This window comes from Rutilus rutilus, assembly GCF_951802725.1.
Source record: "Rutilus rutilus genome assembly, chromosome: 3".
NCBI lineage: Eukaryota > Metazoa > Chordata > Actinopteri > Cypriniformes > Leuciscidae > Rutilus > Rutilus rutilus.
The window spans coordinates 1,453,270-1,479,621 of record NC_140211.1 but is presented as its reverse complement, the minus strand read 5'-3'; the positions used below and the strand labels follow the sequence as shown (position 1 = coordinate 1,479,621).

The 26,352-nt window shown below is 42.3% G+C and overlaps 1 protein-coding gene across 1 annotated transcript; it reads left to right on the top strand.

Moving 5' to 3' along the window:
• Positions 1 to 16,772: 16,772 nt before the first annotated feature.
• LOC311288137 (C-type lectin BPL-like) lies at positions 16,773 to 25,785 on the top strand. The gene is made up of 4 exons (XM_084405384.1): positions 16,773 to 16,916; positions 17,128 to 17,460; positions 25,255 to 25,343; positions 25,651 to 25,785. Exons 1-4 carry the CDS (start codon positions 16,847 to 16,849, stop codon positions 25,759 to 25,761), a joined length of 603 nt encoding a protein of 200 aa, XP_084261510.1. The 5' UTR covers positions 16,773 to 16,846; the 3' UTR covers positions 25,762 to 25,785.
• The last annotated feature ends 567 nt before the right edge of the window (positions 25,786 to 26,352 follow it).

Here is a 26,352-nt window from a genome sequence, read left to right as displayed (position 1 = left end):
AATGATATTTTATCATATGCATGACATAAAACAACAATAATACATTTTTGTCTTCATTTTTCACATGCATGATGTATTTTCTGTCTATTTAAGTCACACCTGAATGAAATTTGCTCTGTTTCTTCCTCAGGGTTTCTCTCACTGATTCTGTGCGGCACGCGCGAGTATATTCTGATCCGAGAGTATAAAACGTGGTACAAGGCTCAAGATTACTGTCGACAGAACTACATTGACTTGGCCACTGTACAGACTGATGAAGAGTGGAGCCAATTTAACAAGTTAAGAGCTGAACTGCAGGTTTCCTCGTGGGTCGGACTGTATGATGATGTGAACAGCTGGCGTTGGTCTTTTCGAGATGAAAGCGTCACGTTCACGAAATGGGATTCTGGTCAGCCAGATAATTATGGAGGGAAACAATATTGTGTAATTCTTCATTCAAGCGGATATTGGCGAGACAGAGACTGTGATTACAAATGTCTCATTATTTGTCAAAGCAGTAAGACTCATATACTTTTACTAGAAAATACTATTTCACACTACATTTCACTTTGAATTCAATGGTTTACTTGCTGTTTCCTAGTAATTATTTACTAGCTATTTGTAAATCCTACACCGGTTTTATTTTTATTTTTCAGTGTAATAGTGCAAATAGTGTTTGCGTCTATAAATAGCAACAAATACAGTAGAATCTTGTCTGCACTAAGTGCAAATAGTGAATTGAAGCAATATGCTGTTGGATTTTCCGATGGGGTTATTTTTATTTTTTTAATTTATGAGTAAAATAAATCCTGTGGTATAGCCTACACAACTTGACAATAGACCTTATTCAGAGCAGCGCCATGACAGGAATGAAAGCTAGGCTATGAGAAATTTTAGACTTACAGTGTTTTCAATGGCATCCGCTTTAAAAAAAGCTTTATGAAGCTTATAATTTTACACAGCTCATGTTGTCCGGAGTCTTATGTCTACTGAGATTGCTTGGAAAGATCTTTTTGCAGTGTTTCGTCAATCCAAAAACACATTAAATGAGATGTATGTCTATCCCTCACAGCCTCCATTTCATTCCCGCTGATAGTCAAAGTCGGAGCTGCTGTGAATAAAGTTTTGTTTGTTTAAAATAAAAATAACAGCTTCAAAATTCGCGGTTTTGATATGGGTGAGTGTGTTTTACATTGTAGAGCAAAATGTTCAAGAAAACCCCATTATAAAAACCCTTAGGATGGGGTTGGAGTTAGTAAAAAAGCCTTTTCCGACTAACTTAGTCAGTTATTCTGATGTTTTGCAGAAGGACAGCCGGTACTAGTTAGTGATCGAAAAACGTCCTGGAACGAAGCTCAGAGTTACTGTCGAAAGAACTACGATGACCTGTTCACCGTGAAGAACAATGATGAGAATCTACAGCTAATCAACATGGTCCAACAACAGTCTTGTGCCTGGATCGGTCTGTTCAGGGACTCGTGGAAGTGGTCGGATCAGACAAGCCTTGATTCCCCTCTGCCATGGGCTGAAGGACAACCAGATAATTCGTTTGACAATGAAATCTGTGGTGCTGTAGATGAGGGTGCCCAGGTTACTGACAAGCGGTGCTCACGAAAGCTTTTCTTCTTTTGCACTGGTAAGGTTAAATGTTTTCATTTTAGAGCATTTTGTGGTTGTTTCTGGGTTCTGATTATATCTTTTTTTAGCCATAAAATTCAAACCAGCTGTATGAAAATGGTCGGACCTGTACGTAATTAATCTAGTAGGTCTGTTTTATTTTTACTCTCACTAACAGTTCAGGATTTGAATAACACTAGGCATTAAAGTTTAGTGTGGGCACGGATAATTCCTCTTGTTAAGCTGGCGGTGAGTTTTACATGGACAATTTCTTCAGAAAACGGTAACTTTTTTTAAGGTGCACTGCAGGTGATTTAGGGTAAACTTTTAACAAATACTTTCCCCACTTGATTAATCACAATGTACATTAAGACATTTGCTTTGTATTACAGATTTTCTGAAATGTTATATTTATTTGATTTTGTTGAGATATATGAGTTAAAGGTTTCTACAGAGGGGATTTGGGATTTCTCTTCTTATCACTCCATAAATCATAAAAAAGACTCTTAATGGACAGAAAAAATGCATCTCCTACATGTTTTTAGAAATAAAATGTTATAAAAATCAGGTTGAATGATATATGAGCAAACTCTTCAGTAAAAACCTTCAGAATATAGATAGTTTATAAAGTTTTGGTGTATATACCTTTCACTGAAGTGGAGAAAAAAACTTTTTTTTTTTTTAAACAGCCTTTAAAAATATGTATTGTAATCAACAGACTCAAATAGATAAACTGCAATAAAATACTTAAATGTTTATTTTGATGTTTTTCTTTCCACTAGTTTAATGGAACAGAAGCAAAATCTTCAGAAATTAAACAGTGCATAAAAAAACAACAGTTTTGCATGTTGTGCTTTGCCTTTACAAAATCATGTTACTGTAACGTTAAAATATCACAGTAATCACAGTGTGGCAAAATCTTTGTTTCAGGTTCTCCTGAAGACGACTTCGTCTAATTTTCTGTGTTTTCATGTGTTTCATTGCTTCTCTCAGTACGGCCGAAGCAACAGGTATTGAGACTGGCGGTGAAAGCTGGTGATGATGTCAATGATCAAGCGATTACAGCTGCTGTGTTGAAGGAGGTGAGCCATACGCTTATCACCACACCTGTGTTTTTGTCATCTCATTAACCCTCATGTCCTGTTGAGATTGGCTTCCAGGTTTTTTCAGAGATTAAAATTAACCTATATATTGTTTTCGCTTCTTTGCCATGTTTAAAACACAGACAGACGGAATGTCTCGGTTACGTATGGTAACCCTCGTTCCCTGAAGGAGGGAACGGAGACGCCACGTCGGAGTGATCCGACTGCATAGGAATCTCGCTAGAGAGCGAAGACTTTGAGTGAAACTAAACGGCCCAATGCACATTGGCGTGCAATCATTTGCAACAGCTGCTCTGTCTCGCAGCACGGGTATATAATGAGCAGAAGGTGCGACTGCACTTCAGCTTTTCGCTGAGGAGCCGCGCAGTTGGCCCGGCCGCGCAGCGGGGTACAGGAGCTGTGGCGACGGGATGTACGTCTCCGTTCCCTCCTTCAGGGAACGAGGTTTACCGTATGTAACCGAGACGTTCCCTTTCAGTCGGCCACGTTCGACACCATGTCGGAGTGATCCGACTGTATAGTTATATTGGATAACACTGGGAAAGCGAGTTATGTGGAGATATACATATGGACTAACCTGAAGGTTGTACTGCATATGGAACACTGGGGTGACTTGGGCCAATGGAAAGACACAGGCTTCCGTTTAGGAGCAGCCGTGGAAGAATACACAAATGGGATCCCCTCAGGGTCGCACATATGGCACCCAGCCTAGACCCGGTTCTCAAGGATTCAACAGATAAAGGCCTGGCACTTAGGGTGAGAACACAGAAGGAGACGTGTTCACGTAGGCTATAGAATCTAGCGAACATGTTAGGTGTCGCCAAGCTCTACAGATATCTGTTAGCGAGGAGCCACGTGCCAACGCCCAGGAGGATGCAACACTTCTCGTAGAGTGAGCATGCAACCTGAATGGGCAAGGCACGCCTTGTGCTTGGTAAGCCAAGGCGATGGCATCCACTATCCAGTGGGCCATCCTCTGCTTGGAGCCAGCCTTTCCCTTCTGCTGGCCTCCGTAACAGACAAAGAGTTGGTCTGAGGTCCTGAGACTTTGAGTTCTGTCCACGTACAGTCGCAGAGTCTGGACAGGAAAGAGCAAAGCCAGGGCTGAGTCTGCCTCCTCCAGGGGCAGCGCTTGCAGGTAGGAACCTTGGGCACATAGCCAGGCCGGGGTCTCAGTACCACATGGCCGTCACCCAGCCCGAACTCTAGGCGCGATTCGTCAACCGACAGAAATGCCTACAGGACCCCTACCCTCTTGATGGAGGCCTGTGCAACCAGCAGCAAAGTCTTCATGGACAGAAGCTTTAAGTCTGCTGATTGCAGAGGCTCAAAGGGAGCATCCTGGAGTGCTCGAAGCACCAGGGCAAGGTCCCAAGAGGGCATGTCTCAGCCTGCTTCTGTACAGCCGAGAACTGCTGGGCGAAGTTCTTGACCGCTTCGCTGAAGAGGCCGGTCTGGGACACGGGGGAGTTAAGGAACCTGACTTTGTCGGTCTCCCTCATGTCCGCGAGACACAGCCAGAGATGGCGTTCCTGGACCACCATAGTGGACATTACACAACCCACCGACCGCCCGGTCACCTTCGTTGCACGAAGTGCGAGGTCAGTCGCGGCACAAAGTTCTTGGAGAACTTGGGAATCATGACCATCCTCATGCAGGTCCTTCAGTGCCTTGGCCTGATGGACCTGCAACAACGCCATGGGGTGTATGGCAGAGGCAGCTTGCCCACAGGCCCTGTAAGCCTTGCCGGTTAAGTCCGACGAGTGCTTAAAGGAGACACGGCTCCCCCCGCCAGGTGGAGTTAAGGCACAGTCGTATAGCAACGGCCCGTTCCACTGGAGGAATGCGCGTGTGCCCCTTAGCCAGCCCGCCATCAAGGGTGGTGAGAACCACTGGGATGGTTTCTGGCAGTGAAAGGTGCCGTCCAGGAACCAGTGAGCTCCTCATGCACCTCCGGGAAGAAAGGAACCGGGATGGGTGGCTGGGAACCAGTACCCTGGATGGTTTCACCCAGAGAAACCAATCATACAGCCTCGAGGGCTCGGGACACGGTGGAGGGTTCCACACGAGCCCGATCCTGTTGGTGGCCCGGGAAAGCATAGCCATCATCTCCGGGTCTGACTCGAGCAACTCTGCAGTTCCCGAAGGAGGCAACGCAGCTGAATCATCATCCCTGCAGAAGTCTGACCCACCCTCCGATGCAGCGATCGACATCCGGCCATCAGGGGGAGCGCCGAAATAAACGACTGGTACACAGCTTGTGGATGGGATGAGGGTTCCTAGGGGGTTGGTTCCCCGAAGGAAGCGTGCTCACCGTGATCCTCAGGTCACCCGCACTACCGCCTGAAGTAACCCTCGGAGGAGGGTTAGATCTCGGCAGAGACGCAGGGACTCCGCCTCCATGAGTCTCGACCGCAATTCCGAGAATGTCATGATCCCACAATGGGTACATGACTCTTCTACGAACGCCCAGACACGCGATGCAGCGTTCGTGACCATCCCGCAGGTAACGACCGCATCCGGAAACACACAGGTAGAGTGACATCTTTAAAAAGACGCAGCTCTACTTGTGTAAGCTCTTTTAGGGACTGCTCTCCTCGGCGCTGAAACACGCAGGGGAACGGTTGCAGTGAACACAGACAGGGAAGTGTGCAGCCTGCCGTGTGCTGACTCTCTATCTTGAAGACGTCTCTTACCAGCCGTAATAATGGCTTCTCAGCGCTACCAGCTGTAAGAACAGCCTTTGTTTGCTCAGTTTTTTAGACAAACAACACAAAGAGAAAGAGAGATCGACCCTGCTGCCACGCTGTATCTCCAACACTGCACACGAGAGGTTCTCCTGAAGAGCTGCTCGTTGAAAGTTCAACACTCTTAGTTTTCATCAGTATTCGAAACGCTCGGCTCCTCAGCGAAAAGCTGAAGTGCAGTCGCACCTGCTGCTCATTACATATATACGTATATGCAAGGCAGAGCAGCTGATGCAAATGATTGCACGCCAATGTGCATTGGCCCGTTTAGTTTCACTCGAAGTAGATTGGCTCTCTAGCGAGATTCCTATACAGTCGGATCACTTCAACGTGGTGTCAAACGTGACCGACTGAAAGGGAAGCCTTATTACCCTGTACTTTTATGTTGGTTCAGTCTGACATTAGTCTGTCCTCAGGTCCATCAGAAGCTGAGAAAGCAGGGAATGGCAGCGGATGTGAAGTTGACGTGGCGGAAGCAGCCGGACGGAATGGTTTTCAAAAAAATCAAGGATCATTGCTGATAAAAAAAAAATATATTATATAAGATTATATTACCATTAGAATGATTATTTTGAGCTCCTTTATATTCACTTCTCAATTATACATTATATCTGATATAAACAATATATTGTATCACATATTTGCATGTTTTGAATTTATTCAACCCAATCTCACCAGAAAACTATTTTAATAAATATTTTACAAGGTGGCGATTTCATATATGAAATCGCCACCTTGTAAAATATTTATTAAAATAGTTTTCTATTATAAAATCATATATAAAATCATATATGATTTTATACAATGATTATCTATGAAAATATATGATTTTTAGGAATAAATATGTAACCATCATTGGGGCTTAAGCAGATCATACAGAAATGTACAAATGAGATCATACAAATTCATTCAAATTAATCACCAATTCAACAAAATCTAAAATAATTATGATCTGCAATGGAGATTGTGTTGGATTTATTAGTTCATTATAGATCATTATGGTTATTATTGTTAGTTAGAGTTGAAGTACAAATTTAAGAAAAATACAACAGAGCTAAAGTAATTTCCTTTAATAAATTAAATAGACTTTTATTAACTGAATCTACACATATAGGAAGTTGAATCTGCACACAACGTAATTTGGTTATTGTCCTAAAGTTTTATTAAAGACTGTTGTTCTCCATTGGGTTTTACACTGAGCTCAGCGCGACACTGTACAACTACTGAAGCTGACACTGTCAAGTTAGCATAAAGCATTGGAGAAGCTACAGTTATGTGGACCATGAAGCTCGGTCATACTGATCCTCTGTCTTTTTGCTTTATGCTGTCAATTTATTCATTGAATTTGTGCAGACAATGTATATGACATTTGATATGATGTGTAATTTTATTATCCACTAAGAAAAATAAAAGGACAGCGAAGAATACAATTTGTGTGGATGAACAATAGAAAATGATTATGCATGCAAATTGTGTTTTATGTAAAATTGTATGATTATTTTGTGATAAAGAAATTTCTGTTTTGAAACGCTTTCTTTTGAGTCCAGTCATGAGTACATATTTCAATAAAAAAGGGAAAAACATCACATCTCTCAGATGGATTTTGCACACTGGTGGTCGTACTATCTGTCAAGTGCTTTGAGTGAAATCATCCAGAAAAGTGTAAAAATCAGTGTCTGAAAGATTTTTAAAATGCATTGCTTGACAAGACCAACTAGCTGGTCACTAACACATGGGGCCCTATTTTAACGATCTGAAACGCAAGTGTCAAAGCGCAAGTAACTTTGTGGGCGGGTCTCGGCGCTGTTGCTATTTTCCCGGCGGGATAAATGACTCTTGCGCCGGGCGCAAATCTAAAAGGGGTTGGTCTGAAGTAGCTTCATTATTCATAGGTGTGGTTTGGGCGTAACGTGAAATAAACCAATCAGAGCATCATCTCACATTCCCTTTAAGAGCAGACGCACTTTTTCCTTGGCGTATTGCTATTATAACGGCGGATTTGCCAGGCGCGCGTCAAGAGCGGTTCACAGCCGAGGAGACCAACGCTCTCGTCACGGCCGTAAAAGAGAGAGAAGTGACATTGGGGATGGGAGAAACACACCCAAATTAGCTTCGGCTAAACAGGCATATAATAATGTGGGTAAATGTGTAAGCTAGATGTATGCTTTTATAATAAATTATTATATTTATAATAAATTATCTATCTATCTATCTATCTATCTATCTATCTATCTATCTATCTATCTATCTATCGTTTGTAATAATATGATTTGCAAAAATGAAAACTGCTGCTTCTGTGTAGATTAGAGAATCACAGTGTATGAGCGTTTGTGCACTCTATACATTATGGTCAAGCATGCGCCCTTAAAATAGCATAATGAACAACGCGCAACACGCCACTGACTTTAGACTAGGTTTTTTCTGGCCAGTGGCGCAATTGTTTTATGGAGCAGTAAAATAGCACCAGGGAACGTTTGCGCCGGAACACGCCTCCTTTTTTGCGCTGAACCGCCCAGAGAGCGCAAGTTCATTCCCTAGTTTAGCGACGTGCTTCTGTGGAGGGAAAAGCGCGCTTTGCGCGGGTGCAAAATAGGAATGAAACATGCGTCGGTGTACAAAGTCAATCGCGCTGGGTGCAAGATAGGGCCCATGGTATTTTGTGTATTACTGCCAAAGAAATTGGTATTTTATTGTAACTGGCCAGACTTTTTGACAGCTTCACTCTTTCACCAACTTTACCAGGTAAGTTTTGAACAGAATGGTTAGTCCACCGGCTAGACCAATACGAGTCGTACACTCAAAAGCGTTCCCTGAACAAATGCAGATCACAACATGATTTCCCATGCAAACAATTCCCTTCACCTATGCAGTGATTATTCTGTACTTATGTAAATGCATTGCTGAGCATCATTAGTTGAGCAAACGATGACTGCACCGCGAACGCCTAATGACGCTAATGATGCTTTTACACTCAAAATGCAAAACAATTCAAAACTGAAATAATGGCTATGTGTCTGTTCACGCCTGCTCGACAACATAAGAATTGGTGAGTGTATTAAAAAAATATAAAAAAGTGTTGTCAAAAACTACTGCTTAATAAAATAGTTTTGCATGCTACTAAAACTATAAATTACATTGTTAGTTTTGAAGTAAAACGAATGGCTTTGCGATATTTGTTTAGGAGGAGTGCCATTGGAGAAGGTGTGATGATGTAATGGCCCTGATGTCATCGAATCACTTGAAGGGTTTTACGACTAATCGTTTGTGGATATTTTGGAAATGAATGGGTGCTACTGTAAAATGAACCCTATAACGCAGTTAATTTAGTGTTCTGAGGCTTCACCACTTTTCCCCATCAGATGCAGGTAAACACACACACACACACACACACACACTCTCTTTCCGTCACACGTGCTTCAAACAACCTCCTTTCTTCGAAACAGCACAGAAACGGCCTCAGCCCTAGTTAATAAAACTTGTGAATTGTTCAAAAATGCCGTTTTCAAATAGTAATTCAGAAGTTAAGATAGTTCAGAAGAAAAGTATGACTGCATTGTGAAAATAGGCCTTATTGCTTTTGTGAAACATGTTACTTCTATTTTTTAAATATTACATGTGCATTTTGTTGCTAAAACACTATCTTAATGAAATTCATTAAGTGGCATCCTTATTCTACAAGATATTAAATTGTGTATGTCATCTTTAACCGATTCATACAGATGTCAGGAACACAAAAGCTTTTCATGAACGATGATTTCCTGTGCAAACAAATCCCTTTTTTCTGCATTGATTCTCCCTATATTTGTGTAAACACATTTGATGTGCATCATTAGCTGAGCAAATCTTTACACCACGAATCCCTAATGCTGCTGTTGTCAAAGAATAAAGACAAAACTGATTTCAATACACAAATGAACATGGGTGTGTGTATTTACCCCTGGACTGAACAATATTTAATATTGCATTGAGTTTTAGCTAGCCTATGGAGAAGACCTCTCTAATCTAATCTCAGCAGCGATGAAGCAAAGACTGATCCATCTCTTTCTGCTCTCAGGTGAGTGTGTTTTGTGTTTGGATGTGATCTCCATTAAGTCACCTTTTATTGACCATCTGAACACTGAATTACGGGATTTTTGTACTAACTCTGTGTTAACTCCACTCAGGGTTTCTCTCACTGATTCTGTGCGGCACGCGCGAGTATATTCTGATCCGAGAGTATAAAACGTGGCACGAGGCTCAAGATTACTGTCGACAGAACTACATTGACTTGGCCACTGTACAGACTGATGAAGAGTGGAGCGAATTTAACAAGTTAAGAGCTGACCTACAGTTTTCCTCGTGGATCGGACTGTATGATGATGCGGGCAGCTGGCGTTGGTCTTTTCAAGATGAAAATGTGACTTACATAAACTGGGATTATGATCAGCCAAACAATTTGCATGGAAGACAATATTGTGTAAATCTACGGTCAACTGGATACTGGTGGGATGAAGCCTGTAATTTGACAATGCCCTTTTTTTGCCAAAATGGTGGTAAGAATATAAAGATACAAAATTTTCAGTATCAATTCAGTCAATATTAGTTCAGCTATTAGTATCAAAGAGCTCACAGATTTCACTGCATGCCACTGTACATGAGCTTAAATATTGCGTATTGCAAGTTTTCTGACATCTGTAAATATGCAAATTATGCATTCATATTTTAAATATTGCATACAGTTCCAGAACAAAAATGTGAATATTGGATAAAGCCAGGTTCAAAATTCTTGTTTGATTTTGATGACATGTTAGAGTTAAAGTTTTTTATAGAAGGGATTTTGGATTTCTCTTCTTATCACTCCATAAATCAGAAAATACTTTCAACAGATGGAAAAAAAAAAACATTTTCACCATGTTTTAGGAATAAAATGTTATATAAATCAGGATGAATGATATATGAACAAACCCTTCAGTAAAAACCTTCAGAATATAGATGTGAATAAAACTGTAAGTTTTGGTGTATATCAGTGTTACACAAGTTGAGAAAAAAACTCATTTTGAGAAATCGGCCTTTAAAAGATACATACAGTAATTGATATCTACAGATGCAAAAAGATAACGTGTACAAAATAAACTCTGTACTTTAGATGTTTTCTTTCCACTAGTCATAAGAAGACATGTTAAGGAAGCAAATTCTCAAAATTGACCACTGCATGAAAAATAATGGTTTTATGAAGTAGCTCGATCAATTTATGATTAGGACTCATAATGAAGTATTACAGTGCATGTTCACAATAACAGACAGTTTAAAGAAATAAAGGAATGATTTAAACTAGGTTTTACATCTGATATACACATTTAGATTAAACATCCCAGCCTCATTAATGGAGTTAAGCATTTAAATTACGTGAAATCATTACCGAGAAGCTGCAACATTTTTTGATATTCTAATAAATAGAAATATTTGTAGTGGATGCGCTGTGTTCAAACACTTTTCCTGAGGCATGCTGTGTTTTAATGTTTGCTTAGCACATGATAATAGCAGAAAATGTACATGCAAATAATGATCAATAATGCACAATAAGGCCTATCTGTTTCCATTAAAAATATAAAGCAGTTAAAATACTATGTGGCCAGTGGAAAAGATTGAGAACAACTTTCTTTTTTTTTTCTTTTTTTTTTTAGCAATGTAATGTGACGGCACATCCGTATCTCATATTTTCCTAATGTCTTGTACTGTTAAACATGGGATCACGTGGATAAATATGCATATGCAATTAGATTGGCCTGTTGAGTTAATCGTAGTTATTCTGATGTTTTACAGAAGGAAAGCCGGTACTAGTTACTGATCCACTGTTGTCCTGGAACGAATCTCAGAGATACTGCAGGAAAAACTACTCCGACCTGTTCACCGTGAAGAACAGTGATGTGAATCTACAGCTAAAAAACATGATCAAAAAATACCCTTGTGCCTGGATCGGTCTGTTCAGGGCCTCGTGGAAGTGGTTGAATCAGACCCGCCGCACAAGCCTCGGTTCCCCTCTGCCATGGGCGGAAGGACAACCAGATAATTCGTTTGGAGCAGACATGTGTGGCGCTTTACATTACGGTCAGATTGATGATCAGAGCTGCTCAACATCCAACTTCTTCTTATGCCAGACAAGTACAGTTATTTTAAACATGATATTTTTGTTGTTGTTTCATTGTCTAGCTTTAATAAAAATCTAAAACAAAAGAAGATAATACTTTATGCCGTATTCAATATATCTCAGAATTTAAATATTAGCTCTGAAATGAATTAAAAGTGTTGTTTTTCCCCCAAAATTTCTAGAAGACATTTTACATTTCATGCATTGTCAAAAGCAAGTTGAAAATTATAATGAATTGTTTCACTAAATGAACACAAGCAATAATAATATATGTGATATTTATCAACATATATATAAAAAAACAAAAAAAATCTGGGGGAAAAAATCCATGCAGAGACATACAGATGTTTTGGAGTGATGGTGATCTGTTCATTTAAATGGACAATTGGAACTTATGCACGGAAATAAATCGAGCTACTGAGGTTTAAATCGAAAATGCTATTAAAACATCTGACTTAATTCTCATAATTTTTAAACCCTAAATCAATGCAATATTCACAATGATCATGTTTTTCACAACACATATTGTAAATATTCGGCATATCACTGAGTCCTGTTCATATGGCAAACACTCGCTGTGCAACCAAACCTTTTCTCATCTTGTATTCATAGTGATAGTAATCGTGTGTTTTTGTATTTTTCACTTTCATTTCTTTCCACAGCACGAGTGAAGCAACAGATATTAAGACTGGAGGTGAAAGCAGGAGATAATGTCAATGATCAAGCGATTACAGCTGATGTGCTGAATAAGGTGAGTCAAGTCAAGTCACCTTTATTTATACAGCGCTTTTTACAGTACAGAGTGTTTCACAGCAGCTTTACAGAGATAACAGGAAAATAATGCAACAAAGTTTGTTTCCTAGAAGAAAATAGAGTCACAGTCCAGCTTAAGTTCAGTGATGTTTCATTTCTGTTGTAAAAAAGTTATGAATTTAGTTTATATATATATAGCATATAGCCGCTCTGGAGAAAACCGTGATGTCATCATCCAGCTCAGTTCAGGTGTAGTATCCACAATTATGACAAAAAGTGAATATATGACCAAAACTTTGAACTATGGTAAATGAATTCAAAATGATTACATATTTATTAATAATTATGACTCATTCATAATTATGAGATGAAAAGTTGTACTTATGACTGTCATTATTTACTTTTTGTCATAATTTACATAATTTCACATTTTATGTCATAATTTTGTGACTTTATGACTTTGTCATAATCTCAATTTTGTATAACAAAACGTTGCCTTTGTCAAAATGTTTCAAAATGTTGACTTTATATGATATGAAAATTCAAATGAATGAAATAATCATAATTATGAGATTAAAAGAAAGATATTATGTTTCACAATAGAAATGACACAATGGAAATTATGACTGTCATAATTGACTTTTTGTCATAATTGATGTTAATTTCAAATTAGTTTGTCTTCATTTTAAATTAGTATGTCGTATAATGTTTACTTTTTGTCATAAATAATGTCAATTTCTAATTAGTTTGTCTTAATTTTAAATTAGTACGTCATAATGTTTACTTTTCAACATAATTTAAACTGTAATGTCATAATTACAATAATAATGATTTGACTTTTTATCATAATGACTCAGTATGCCATAATTTCGAGTTTTTATGATCCACAAAAGCTTTTATTTTTGTCTAATGAGGCAGAAATGGTCTTCCATAAATCCTAACTTCCTGTGCCGCTTCTGAACTCCTCTCCTCAGGTCCAGCAGAGTCTGCGAGCGCAGGGAATCGCAGCCGATGTGAAGCTAACCTGGCGGGAACATCCCGATGGAAGGATTTTCCAAAAAATGAAGAACGGATCAACAGGCATGAACGAAGAGCTTTAAGGGCAGAAGATTATTATAACTTAATTCATTATTATAACTTCATTACTTTATTCTAGAGCTGCTGTAAAGCCAAAACAATCTGTTACTGTAATCTCCTATTATCACTGTAAAGCCGCTTGTTAAAAGCACTGTATAAATGAAGGTGACTTGACTTGACTATTAGATATTACCATTAACAAACTTTAATAGAGTACTTCTAGTTAGTAGTGTGTTTAGAATTAAGATTAGTTAGTTCATTAATGTAGTCGGCTAACGTAAAAAGAATTAAATACGCAATTTATATCATCATGTTGTGATCATTTTTCCGAAATCTGCCTATATTATATTTACAGTGCACTCTTACACATGAAGGTTCTTTACTGGCATCAGTGAGGAACCTTTAACATCCATGGAATTACTAAAGGTTCCTAAGATCGTTCAAATGTTCTTCACACTAAGAGAAGATGATCACTGCGAGGTTCTTTGTGGAACTAAAAATGGTTCTTTTATGGAATCACTGCAAGAAAAAAAGTAAATAATAATGATTGTCAGCATGTGTTTGCATCAGATTGTTTTCAATTCAGTTTCTTTGCATGAAATATTTGCATTCGCAGCCTCAAAGACACTTTCGACTTTATGAATGTTATTATTTTACCTATTACAATTATCTATGCAGCTAGCTATCACAGCTTAAAACTTTGCCTAAAAATAACTTTCCCGGAATTAACTTCTTGAGATAACTCAAATTTCCAACTTAATACAACTTCACGTTTCAAGTTGACTAGTAATGTCAATAAAGATGCTGAAAATATGTCATTTCATCTGACATTTAAAAACTTAGAATAACAACAACAAAAATACTTTAAGAATAATACAAGCAGAAGTGATTAAGGATTTAGGAATGAGATAGCTAGCATCAATCTCTCTTTTATAGGAAAGATGATCCAGTCGGGATCATCAGGTCTTTAGGCAAATATCATGAAAATGGCCTATCCAGAAACAAAGCTCTGAGTCGAGAGAAGCTGAAGAATTCAGGGACTTGGGACTTTAGATGGGACATTTCTTAACGTTTCTAAACAGAGAGCATTTGAAGACAAGTTTCTTTGCTTAAGAACTGCATAAAACTGTTCCCAGATCAGGCTGCCATCACATTCACTCGAGAACTCGCTACACTGCAAAGAAATGAGATTCTGTCTGGTTTTCCTGCTCAAATATCCAAACATTCTTAAACCGAGACACATTTACTGGAGAAGCGAAATGACTTAAAATATTAAGTCTTGTTTAAGTCATGTATCAAAATGAAGTTTGTGCTTCAAACAAGAGCAAATATCTGCTAATGGAGTCAGAAAAATACATTCATTTTGTTAGATATCTGTTCTTGTCTTAAGCACAAACTCGCTTCATTTTGATACTTTTTTAGAAAGCAAGAACTAATTTTGCTTCTTCGGTAAATGTTTCTTGATTTGAGTCACTTTATTGAAGTGCCAAACCGTCTTTCTGCCTGTCACGATTCCGTCGCGTGCCTCCTTTAATGTGGTTTGAATAAAAGGCTTCATGTTTCAAGCAAATTCAGATGAAAATCAGCGTGTGTGATTAAGACGGGTCCAGAAAACCAGAACGCTGTGATCAGGAGAGCTTTGGCAGATCTCCGAGTCCAGCACCACAGGTAAGAGTCTTTCTGAAGCTTGATCAGCAGTTCACGATATCTAAACGTGCTTCAAACGAGACACGTTAACGCAGAAGAAATACTATTATTAAGGCTTGTTTTTCAATAAATCATAAATCTTCTGATGATTACGTTCATTCATTTAGCAGACGCTTTTATCCAAAGAGACTTGCAAATGATGAATGCAAATGTCTAAACATTTTTAAACCAAGATGAATTTACTGGAAATGCACAATGACACGGGAGTCGTTGAGAAAGGTCATAAATTAAGTAGATTAATGAGAACGAAAAATCTGCCAACAAACTTGTTTTCACTTTGCATTAAAATTGATCTTTTGGACCCTACTGGTATTGGCAGATATTTGTACTTGTTTTAAGCATGAACTCAGAAAACTTTTTTTTTCTTTATTATTATTATTATTAGAAAACAACTTAAGATAACTTATCTAAGCATTCTTTACCCTCTGGTGCTCTTCGCATGTCAGTCAGAAATTGATGAAATTAATGTACCATATTTTAGATCGATAATGTTTTTTAATATTTTGTATTTTTTAGGGGATTTTATGGTATTAAATTATATTTATGCTGAATTTAGAATATATTTATTCACTTTTTGAGCGTAGACCTGAAAATGTAATGTCCAACTTAAACTGTCGTAAAAATTGAAGTTTGATCTCTTAACACTTGGCAGATTATTGCTGAAGTAAAACATTTTTTTATTTAATATATTTACTTTTATATGAAATATATATTTTCAAAAACACGTTTTACTCTAAAGAAAATCAAAGCCAAAATCTAAACATATTGTTCCAAATTTGAGGTTGATATCTCAAAAAAATTAGCTTTGAGTGAGATGTCAGCGGCAGTACCAAAAGTTCACTAGATTAAATTTGTCTCCCATTCATTTCTGACCGCGAGGAGCAAAAGTGTGACTATTTTTTTTGGAATAGTTTTCACATAGCAAGTGCCAAAACCTTTACCAAGTTTCGTACCATTCCGATGAAGTAAAAAATTCTAAAAAGTAAAATACAATTTTTGGTCAAAAACACCGAACATCACCTGAGGGTTAAATCAAGATACAACGACCGGAGAAGCAAAATGAAATGAAGTGAAATTAAAATAAAAATGAAGTAAGTTTATGCTTAAACCAAGAAAATACATCAATCAAATAAACTTAATTCAAAGGGAAACAAGTTTATTTTTCTGACCTCATTGCTAGATTTTTAATCTGCTTACTTATTTGTAGTATTATTTGAGTTCTTAGTTTGTCATATTTGCTTTGACAGGAGCCATGGGTCAGATGCTTCTTCTCGTCCTCATGAGCTGCGGTATATACCGTGTTATAGGTGAGATATACACTATTATACTTTACGTTAGTAGCTCAGTATGCATCCTCATGAATGATATAGTGTATTTGCACCTGCAGTTTAAATGGCAATTATAACAAAGAAGTATGTATTTTTCAAGGCACTTTAAATCCCTCTAAAACCTTCTACTTCGTGAATCAAACCAAAGCGTTCGACGAGGCTCAGCAACACTGCCGAGACACCTACACCGACCTGGTGACTTTCTGGAGCCAGGCAGAAATGGAGGAGCTCTTCGCTCTCCAAAACTTCACGTTCACTGGATCCGCCTGGATTGGACTGAGGAATTCGAGTCGCCAGCTGTGGCAATGGGCTCTGGCCGATCAAGAGTTTTACAAGGACGGAGAAACCGAATACAGAAACTGGGGACCAAACGAACCAACTAACAGAGTTGGCGAATATTGTTCAGTGATGGATGATAAGGGGAACTTACGTGATACGACGTGTGGGATGGATAAGAGGACCTTCATATGCTACAATGGTAATTAATTACTGGTATTGCATTTACATTTATGCATTTTTGCCGATGGTTATTTTACGCAGCCACTAAAGAGCCATCATGGTGGAGAGTAATAAAAGAGATGGGACGGGGAATAATGTCGCAATGCCTCGCTCGCAGAACTGGTGTCGTTAGCCCTATGCCCGACCAGTTGATTGCTGCAAATTCAACTCTTCTCTTTTTTATCTCTTAGGTCAGAATAATAGCCAGAAATACATCTTGATTAATGAGCTGAAGTTATGGAGAGACGCTCAGAGTTACTGCCGACAGTTTCACACAGATCTGGTCAGCGTCAGGAACCCGGACGAGAACCTTCAGATCCAGCGGCTCATTCCCTCAGGAGTCACATATATCGGCCTCTTCCGAGACGCTTTCGCCTGGTCCGACAACAGCACGTCTTCCTTCAGGAACTGGGACTCGGATCAGCCGGATGGATCGGGAGAATGTGTGGCTCTACAACTACAGGATCGCAGACTGTGGGAGGATCAGACGTGCAGCAGTCCCAGACCTTTCTTCTGCTATGCGAGTGAGTGTGCTTTCCATCTACGCAAAGCCATAAAGATAGAGATAGAGATAAAGATAAAGATAGTTTAGTGGTTTAAAATTCTGATTTCTTTTGGCTATATAAATCCGCATGTCAGTCAGGTGACACGGTCCGAAATCGGTGTCTTAATTTTGAAATCTGAAACAAATGTATGAAGATACATATTTGCATACAATTGAAATGCATGTTTGTTTGAAATTATAAAAAATCCAAGTGTGCGTATTCATATTTAAACCAGGCACGCTGTGGTCATGAGACATGTGCGCAGTGTGGGGGAAACTCATTACAAGTAACGTACTTGGTTACTTACGTAACCTCGGTTCCCTTAGAGATAAGGGAACGAGTACTGCGTTGCAAACGCTGTGGGAAAACTCCTTTTCTCGAGAATATTGAAGCCTTTATTTTAAAACGCATTGCTGCAGCATAAGCGAGAGCATCAAGCTCGCGCGAGCTAGCTGATAGGCTGTGCTGCAGGCAACTGCACGAACCAATGGCGAGAGAGCAGAGGCGCGCGAACCAATCAGAGAGCTTGGCGCCCTGCCATACTCGAGCGCGCCAAATAGGGCGTGGCAGGAGAGTATAAATACAGAGAAATCTCGCCATAAAACAGGTCTAATCGACTGAACGAAAATACCTGATGTTCGAGAATAGCACGGCAGGGCAACGCAGTACTCGTTCCCTTATCTCTAAGGGAACCGAGGTTACGTAAGTAACCAAGTACGTTCCCTTACGAGAACGTTCTCTCGTACTGCGTTGCAAACGCTGTGGGAACACTTTTTAAAACGCCGTGCTAAGTCTCGTGACTACTCTAATCCAGGGATCCCGGGATAGAAAGAGTAGCCAGAATACCACAGACCAGAACATCGGGCCTAAAGATATATAGCGTGTACATAGACTAGGGCAAAAAGGCCAGCCTATGTAAAGTTCCCTTACAACTTAGAGAACTAACCTGGATCCAGAGAGCCAGGGTTAGATGGAGAGAACTCGTGCTTGTAAAGCCGGGATCTCTAAGTTATAAAATCTTGCAAATGTGGACGGAGCTGACCAGCCTGCCGCCGCACAAATGTCTTCAATAGGGACACCACTAGTCCAAGCCCACGAGGAGGCGATGCCTCTCGTAGAGTGAGCCCTGACACCTATGGGGCAGGAGAGGCCCAGTGAGGTGTATGCAAGAGCAATAGCATCAACTATCCATCTGGATAGCGTGAGTTTCGTGACCGGCAACCCCTTGGTTCGGCCCCCGAAACAGACAAAGAGCTGTTCAGACTGTCTAAATGAGGCTGAACGCTCCAAGTAAATTCTCAACGCTCTAACAGGGCAGAGCGTGTGAGCATCACTGTCTTCCCCCGAAGCTGGGAGAGCTGACAGCGAAATTACCTGTGCTCTGAACGGAGTAGAGAGCACTTTAGGCACATAACCGTGTCTTGGCTTTAAAAGGACTTTAGAGTCGTTAGGGCCAAACTCAAGACAGGAAGCGCTTATGGAAAGCGCGTGTAAGTCCCCTACTCTTTTGACTGACGCCAGTGCCAGTAAAAGAGCGGTTTTCAGGGAAAGGGATTTTAGGTCCGTTGACCTTAAAGGTTCAAAGGGAGGTCCCTTCAGGGCCCGTAGAACCAGTGAAAGATCCCAGGCCGGCACTGAGGGCGGCTGAGGCGGGTTGAGCCTCCTAGCTCCTTTAAGGAAGCGAACAATAAGGTCGCATTTTCCCAAAGAAGAGCCAGCCACCAGAACGTGAAAAGCCGCGATGGCTGCCACGTATACTTTGAGTGTTGACGGGGAACGTCCCGCGTCCAGCATCTCTTGGAGAAAGGAAAGAACCATTGGCACTTCACAAGTGTACGGGTCGAGGTTTCGAGCCTGACACCAGCTGGAAAACACTGACCATTTAAGGTGGTAGAGACGTCTAGTAGACGGAGCTCTAGCCTCCAGAATAGTATTCAGGACGCCCTCTGGGAGGTCCTGGGGTAGCCGTTGAGTGGCCAAGCATGAAGGGCCCACAAGTCGGGACGGGGGTGCCAGATCCTTCTGTTCGCTTGAGCCAATAAGTCGCTCCTCAGAGGAATTGGCCAAGGGTCTGAAACAGACAGCTGCATCAACTCTGGGAACCAAGATCGGGACCGCCAGAGAGGAGCTATCAGGAGGGTCGCACACCCCGTGTTCCTGATCCGTTCGATGACCTGAGGTAACATCGAGACCGGAGGAAACGCGTAAAGGGGACGATTGGGCCAGTCGTGGGCCAGCGCGTCCCTTTTCTTCGAAAAGAAGATTGGGCAGTGACAGTTGTCTTCTGAGGCGAAGAGGTCTACCTCTGCCTGCCCGAAGACTTCCCATAATAGGAGAACTGTCTGGGGGTGGAGTGACCATTCCTCTGGGGGAACGTTGCCCCGAGAGAGCATGTCTGCTCCTATATTCAACGTGCCCGGCACGTGAGCTGCTCTGAGCGAGCGCAGATTGGTCTGAGCCCATAGTAGCAGCTGAGTCGCTATGGCGAACAGATTGCGGGATCTGAGGCCGCCCTGGCGATTTATGTAGGACACCACCGACATGTTGTCCGTCCGGACCAAGACATGGTGTCCTGCCAGGTGTGGAAGGAAGGTTTTTAGGGCTAGAAAAACTGCTCTCATCTCGAGGCAGTTTATGTGTAGGCGTTTCTCCGAGCTCGACCAGAGGCCGGAGGCAGGCCTGCCCTCGTACAGGGCTCCCCAACCTGAGTTGGGGGCGTCTGTCGAAATGACCCTCCTTTCTGAGACCACTCCCATGCTTACGCCCTGCTGATACCAGCTGGCGTTCATCCAGGGGGCCAGTGCTAGGATGCAATGCTGGTCTACCCTGATATTCAAGATACCTGAACGCCAAGCATGAGGGGGCACCCGAGGTGCTAGCCACAGCTGAAGAGGACGCATGCGCAGTAGGCCTAGTTGGAGTACTGAAGCTGCCGAAGACATAAGGCCCAAAATCCTCTGATACGTTCGAAGGGGTACATAAGCGCCCTTCGTGAACGACGCGGCGAGCCGCTGGATCGAGAGAGCACGGGTTGATGTGGGCCATGCTCTCATAAGTACGGAGTCTAGAACTGTTCCCAGGAACGTGATACGTTGACTGGGCGACAGAATACTCTTGGAGAAGTTCACTCTGAGCCCCAGGCATTCCAGATGACTGAGAAGCCAGGCTTTGTGAGTATTGGACTCCGCCTCTGACTGAGTCAAAATGAGCCAGTCGTCGAGGTAGTTCAGGATGCGCATTCCCCGCTGTCTTAGGGGGGAGAGAGCCGCATCCATGCATTTCGTGAACGTACGAGGTGCCAGTGCCAGTCCAAAAGGTAGAACTGTGTACTGGTATGTCTGCCCCTCGAAGGCGAATCTCAAGAATGGCCTGTGGTGGGGGTTCACTTGTATGTGAAAGTACGCGTCTTTTAGATCCACTGAGAAGAACCAATCGCCTGGGCGAATTTGCGCCAGGATGTGTTTGGTTGTAAGCATTCTGAACGGCCGTGTCATGAGGGCTTTGTTCAGATGTCTGAGATCTAAAATGGGTCTTAAGCCGCCGTCCTTCTTCGGAACGAGGAAGTAACGGCTGTAAAACCCTGACTCGCTTAGTGCGGCGGGAACTCTCTCGATAGCCCCCTTTGCCAGCAGACCCTGTACTTCGGTGCGGAGGACGTGGGACAATGTGCTCCTTACCGAAGTTTGAATAACAGCTCGAAAGCGTGGTGGTCTGCGGGAGAACTGAAGCGAGTAACCGCGCTTTATAATGTTCATTACCCACTCTGAGACTCCGGGTATGGCCTGCCACGCCATAGCCCGATGAACCAGAGGTATAATCATGTCTGAAGACTGAGCGCCTGGAGACGGGGGCTCGACTAGACATGAAAGTGAAATTTTGCTCGATTTGTGCTTTTTGTGGGTCGCTGTTAAAACAGCGTATGTGTGCAGAGGTGCATGAAGAATAACAGGCCCTATTTCTGCATTTAAAACCACTCCAGCCACCTGAGCTGAAGAGGGGGCTGTGAGAAGCGTTCGAGCGATCTTCGGGGCTGGTCCGGCCGCGGCGGGACATGAACCCCTCTTCCTGTCGGTTAGGACGGCTTCTTAGGCTCGTGGTCGAGCGTGAGCTTCGGCCTGGGCCCCTGGCGCTTGGGGAACGGGTACCGTTTCGCCGGCTTTAGGTGCTGACCGGTTTCAGCCGCTGGGCGGGGCTGGTGAACCTGAGGCACTGACTTTTCTGGCCGCGGCGCGCTCTTGGGGCGCCGTGAAGCCGAGCTGGAGCGTTTGGGGAGAAAGTGCTTCATAGCACTTGAAGCCTTCTGTGCTTCAGTGAAACGCTCCGCGAAGCCGTTAACAGATGGGCCGAAGAGACCAGATGTGGAGATCGGAGAATCCAAGAAGGCGGTTCTATCTGCGTCCTTGATCTCCGTCAAGTTGAGCCACAGGTGGCGCTCAAGCACAATCAAACTGGCCATACTGCGGCCGAGGGCTTGTGCGGTGGTCTTCGTGGCCCGAAGCGCCAAATCTGAAGCACTACGGAGGTCTTTCAGGGTGTCCGGGAAAGGGCCTGACTCATCCAAGGAGCGGAGGAGCTTTGCTTGGAACGCCTGAAGTGTAGCCATGGCGTGAATCCCCGAAGCAGCTTGGCCAGCGGCGGTATAGGCGCGGGCGGCCAAAGCTGAGGTAGCCCTGCAAGGCTTAGAAGGCAGCGCCATTTTGGACCTCCAACTGCCTGCAGTGGGAGGGCACAAATGAACGGCGACCGCTTCCTCGATGGGGGGAAGAGACACGTAGCCCTTCTCTTCAGCGCCGTCGACAGAGGAGAGAGTATGAGAAGCTGAAGAGCGCGTTCGCGCTAAAAAGGGCGCGCGCCAGCTTTTAGTGAGCTTTTAGTGAGCTTTTAGTGAGAAAGGGGGCGGCGCGCTGACGGGGGGCCTGTTGGCGGCCCGGCAGGTACCACTCGTCGAGGCGGCCTCTCGTAGGTTCAGCTGGGGAAAGCCAGTTGAGTCCTAGTTCGTCGACAGCGCGAGACATGACACGGAAAAGTTCGGCGTCAATGCTCGCACGTGCGTCAGGACGATCACACAGAGAGGAGGGGGTGGGGTCCGCAGAGCCCGACCATTCCTCGCTCTCAGATGCCGCCACAGAAACTGCGTCATCATCCTCCGCGGATCCGCCAAAGGAAACGAGTCCCACCGCTTCGAGAGAGGGGCGTTGATCGCTCCTCGCGAACAGAACCGGAGATGGGGGGGAGGGCGAAGCACGCGGGGAGAGACCCGGCGTGAGCTCTTCAACCTCACCGCTTTCAGGGATCCTCTGATCTCGTCGCTTCTTCCTACGGGGCTCGTGGGGCGCCGAAGACGGAAGTGAAGCGGGTTCACCCTCTGAAGTAGCGAGGGTGAAACGTGACCGGAGAACCGCCATGGTCATGCTGTCACAGTGTGGACAGCCGCCTTTAGTGAGCGCTGACTCGGTGTGCTCAGGACCGAGGCAGACAGCACACAGTGTGTGTCTATCAGACACGTGCAGGGAAACCCCGCAGGAATCACAAACGGGCATTTGAATCAACGCCGTTTGCGCGCTGTGAAAACAGCGATTTGCTCTTTTGTGAGATAGCAAAAAAGGATACTCGTCGGATGCCACAGGGAAACGCTCAGCCGGCGATGCAATGAAGATCTGCCAAGACGCGAAGCTGTTCCGCTGAAGGGCTTTTCCACGACGAGCGGCTTCTCTCTGGAGATTTCAGCGAAGAGGTGAGTCTCGAAGCTGAAGGAGATTAGATCTGTTTTATGGCGAGATTTCTCTGTATTTATACTCTCCTGCCACGCCCTATTTGGCGCGCTCGAGTATGGCAGGGCGCCAAGCTCTCTGATTGGTTCGCGCGCCTCTGCTCTCTCGCCATTGGTTCGTGCAGTTGCCTGCAGCACAGCCTATCAGCTAGCTCGCGCGAGCTTGATGCTCTCGCTTATGCTGCAGCAATGCGTTTTAAAATAAAGGCTTCAATATTCTCGAGAAAAGGAGTTTTCCCACAGCGTTTGCAACGCAGTACGAGAGAACGTTCTCGTAAGGGAACTTGAGTTATGTAATCAGATTTACTTTTTCAAGAAACTAGGAAAGTAACGCATTACTTTTAAAATTGACAACAAAATATCTAAGTTACTTTTTCAAATAAGTTACGCAAGTTACTTTGTTTTCCCATTTATTGACTGACAGCTCTCCTGTCCTCATGTTGAGACAAATCGAAGTGCAGAGGCGTTGTGAGTGTGTGTGTGTGTGTGTGTGTGTGTGAGTGAACATGATGCTTATTGTAGTTCTAGACTAAATGTGAGCATTTACTCATCTCACTCGCACAGAAAAAGATTCAACAATCCTCAAAATGAATAAAATCAGTGAAATGCAGAATCAGAATACTATGCAAACCTCCAATAACTAAATAAGTTAAATAAAACATACATTTTTATGCATTTAATCTCACTTTATTGACCAATGTACTTTCTTCTAACCTTTGATGATTCAGTTAAACCATAAGAAAAAATGACTATAGATTTTTTCTTTTTTTTATTGGTAAAGTAAGTGTTAAAGTTTCTTCTCCTGCATCTATTCTTCTGTTATCCAGAATAACAGCTGAAAGGTTGTTTTTTTTTGTTATAAAAAAACAAGCCCAGCCCATGTGAAAAAAAAGTAATGCAAAAGTAACGTAACGCATTTATTTTATAAAAAAGTAACTACAGAATGTAACGCAGTTAGTTACTTTTAAGGGAGTAACGCAATATTGTAATGCACTACTTTTCAAAGTAACATTCCCCAACACTGCATGCGCAAACTAATACAATTTTATGTCGAACTTGAGCTATAGGCAGGTTTGAATGTGTGCTAGCAAGACTCCTTTTGATGACTAGAACAATACTGTTCTGGGAGCTGTTTCCCTTTCCAGTGGTAACTCTACACTGCGTCTTGGATGGACTGCGTTTCCGGTGTCTGAAGCATGTGTGAAAACATTACAATCTGATTGGTTTGGCGACAGTCCATGTCGTCATTAGCGGAGCGTCCTTACAAGCTTTCATCAGCTTTTTTGTCTTCAGGAGCCGTTATTATCATTATTATCATCACGAATCTGCCCCGCTGTTACCGAGGCGAAGCGGAGGCTTCAGTCGTGGGGATCACAGCTCGAGCTCACCAAGTATTTTTTGAGAAAGGTTTGGCTCTTTCTCACGCGATTTGCTGGATCTGGTTGATGAAGGTAAGGAAAGTGTGTGTGCTATGGCCCTGTCCCAAATGTCTAAACACTAAACACCAGTGTCTAAACACTCGCGGTCTTCCTTCGAGTCCGCACTTTCGTGACGTAACGCCACTTTGACTGTCGGGAAGAAGTCTGCTGTAGAGCTCACATCATGCAGGCTCGGCAAACGTGCACATCGAGGGCGCATATCGACCGCAAAGGGGGCGCTCGCGAGTACCCTTCTAAAACCTAAAATTACCACCCATTGAGGCAGGCGTGGCGGAGTGAGTATCGGTTCCCCATAGCGTCTATCCGAGACGCAGTGTAGAGTTCCTATTCGAAACGTCTCAGGTTACGACTGTAACTGTGGTTCCCTGAGAAGGGGAATGAGACGCTGCATTCTTGTACTTCCAGGCGCTCCGCTAATGACGTCACAGCCTTTCGCCAACCAATCAGACTGGAGTGTTTTCACACATGCTTCAGACACCCCATAGCGTCAGTGTCTCGTTCCCCTTCTCAGGGAACCACAGTTGCAGTCGTGACCTGTTTTGCTAACGTGTATTTCGCCCACAGTCCCAGTGTTTAAACAGGTTCTGAGACTGGAGCTGGAATCGGATCAGAATGTGAACGATCCGGATGTGATGGCGAGCATCCTCCAGGAGGTGAGAGACACTCGTCTTCATTAATTCCTCTTTATTCTTGAACTTAGCAAGGACAACATTCACAAAAAACAGCTGTTTAGAGGCTCAAATGAATCTGTGATTCTTTTATTTTAACGGTGAATCTTTTATGTACTGTACATGAACCATCCGGACGACTCTCTGAAATGAATCAGACTTCCCGACTCAACGCAGGATTTCTAACTGAGAGCTGATTGATTTGAGAGTATAGTGTTGCTGTTTGCTAGCTAACGGCAGGTTTCAGTGCAGTGTTTGTCCAGCACACGTGAGTCTGTGTTTGTTTCCTCAGATCCAGCAGAAACTGATCTCTCAGGGAATGCCAGAGATGTCAAACCTGCAATGGAGACAGCAGCCGAACGGACACGTCTTTCAAGAGTTCAGAGCTTCTGATTCTGTGTGAACACTGTAATAAACACTGAAAGCAAAGCCGAATATACAGCTGAGAGAGAGAGCTTAAACTGAATCTCAACCTTAATCTTTCTCTTCTATCAGTACAGTAACCTTGGTGTATCTGGGCTTTTTTTTAATATGTAAATTATTGTACTGTACTTTACTATTTGTTTATTGGCCACAATTGATAAATATAGAGTTGTAGTAATAACTTTGGACTTTGAAATGTGATTCTTAAGCAGGGATCCACAAACCTGCAAGGGACTTATGCATAAATAAATAATTTATGAACAATCATCAACATAATTGATAAATGATTGATTTATTGACCTGTCTATTTATTTAATTAATAAAAGATATAACCTATATTGTTCTCAATATAAAGCTAAAAATGCTTATTTTAATTATTTTATTTATTTCATGTTTAGCTTATTCTATTTTAAGCTTTATTTTTGTTTTTTAGCTTATTTAAAAAAAAAATCAAGCTTATTTTACTTAAAGCATATTTTCTTTATTTCATTTGTAGCTTATTATATTTTTTTTATTGTTTTAAGCTTATTTTATTTTTAGCTTATTTTATTTTAAGCATATTGTATTTATT

Coding starts and splice junctions, on each gene's coding strand:
- LOC311288137 (XM_084405384.1), top strand. CDS start 16,847: ATGGATGATAAGGGGAACTTACGTGATACGACGTGTGGGATGGATAAG. Junction 16,917..17,127: donor GACCTTCATATGCTACAATG/GTAATTAATTAC, acceptor TTTATCTCTTAG/GTCAGAATAATAGCCAGAAA. Junction 17,461..25,254: donor ACCTTTCTTCTGCTATGCGA/GTGAGTGTGCTT, acceptor TTTCGCCCACAG/TCCCAGTGTTTAAACAGGTT.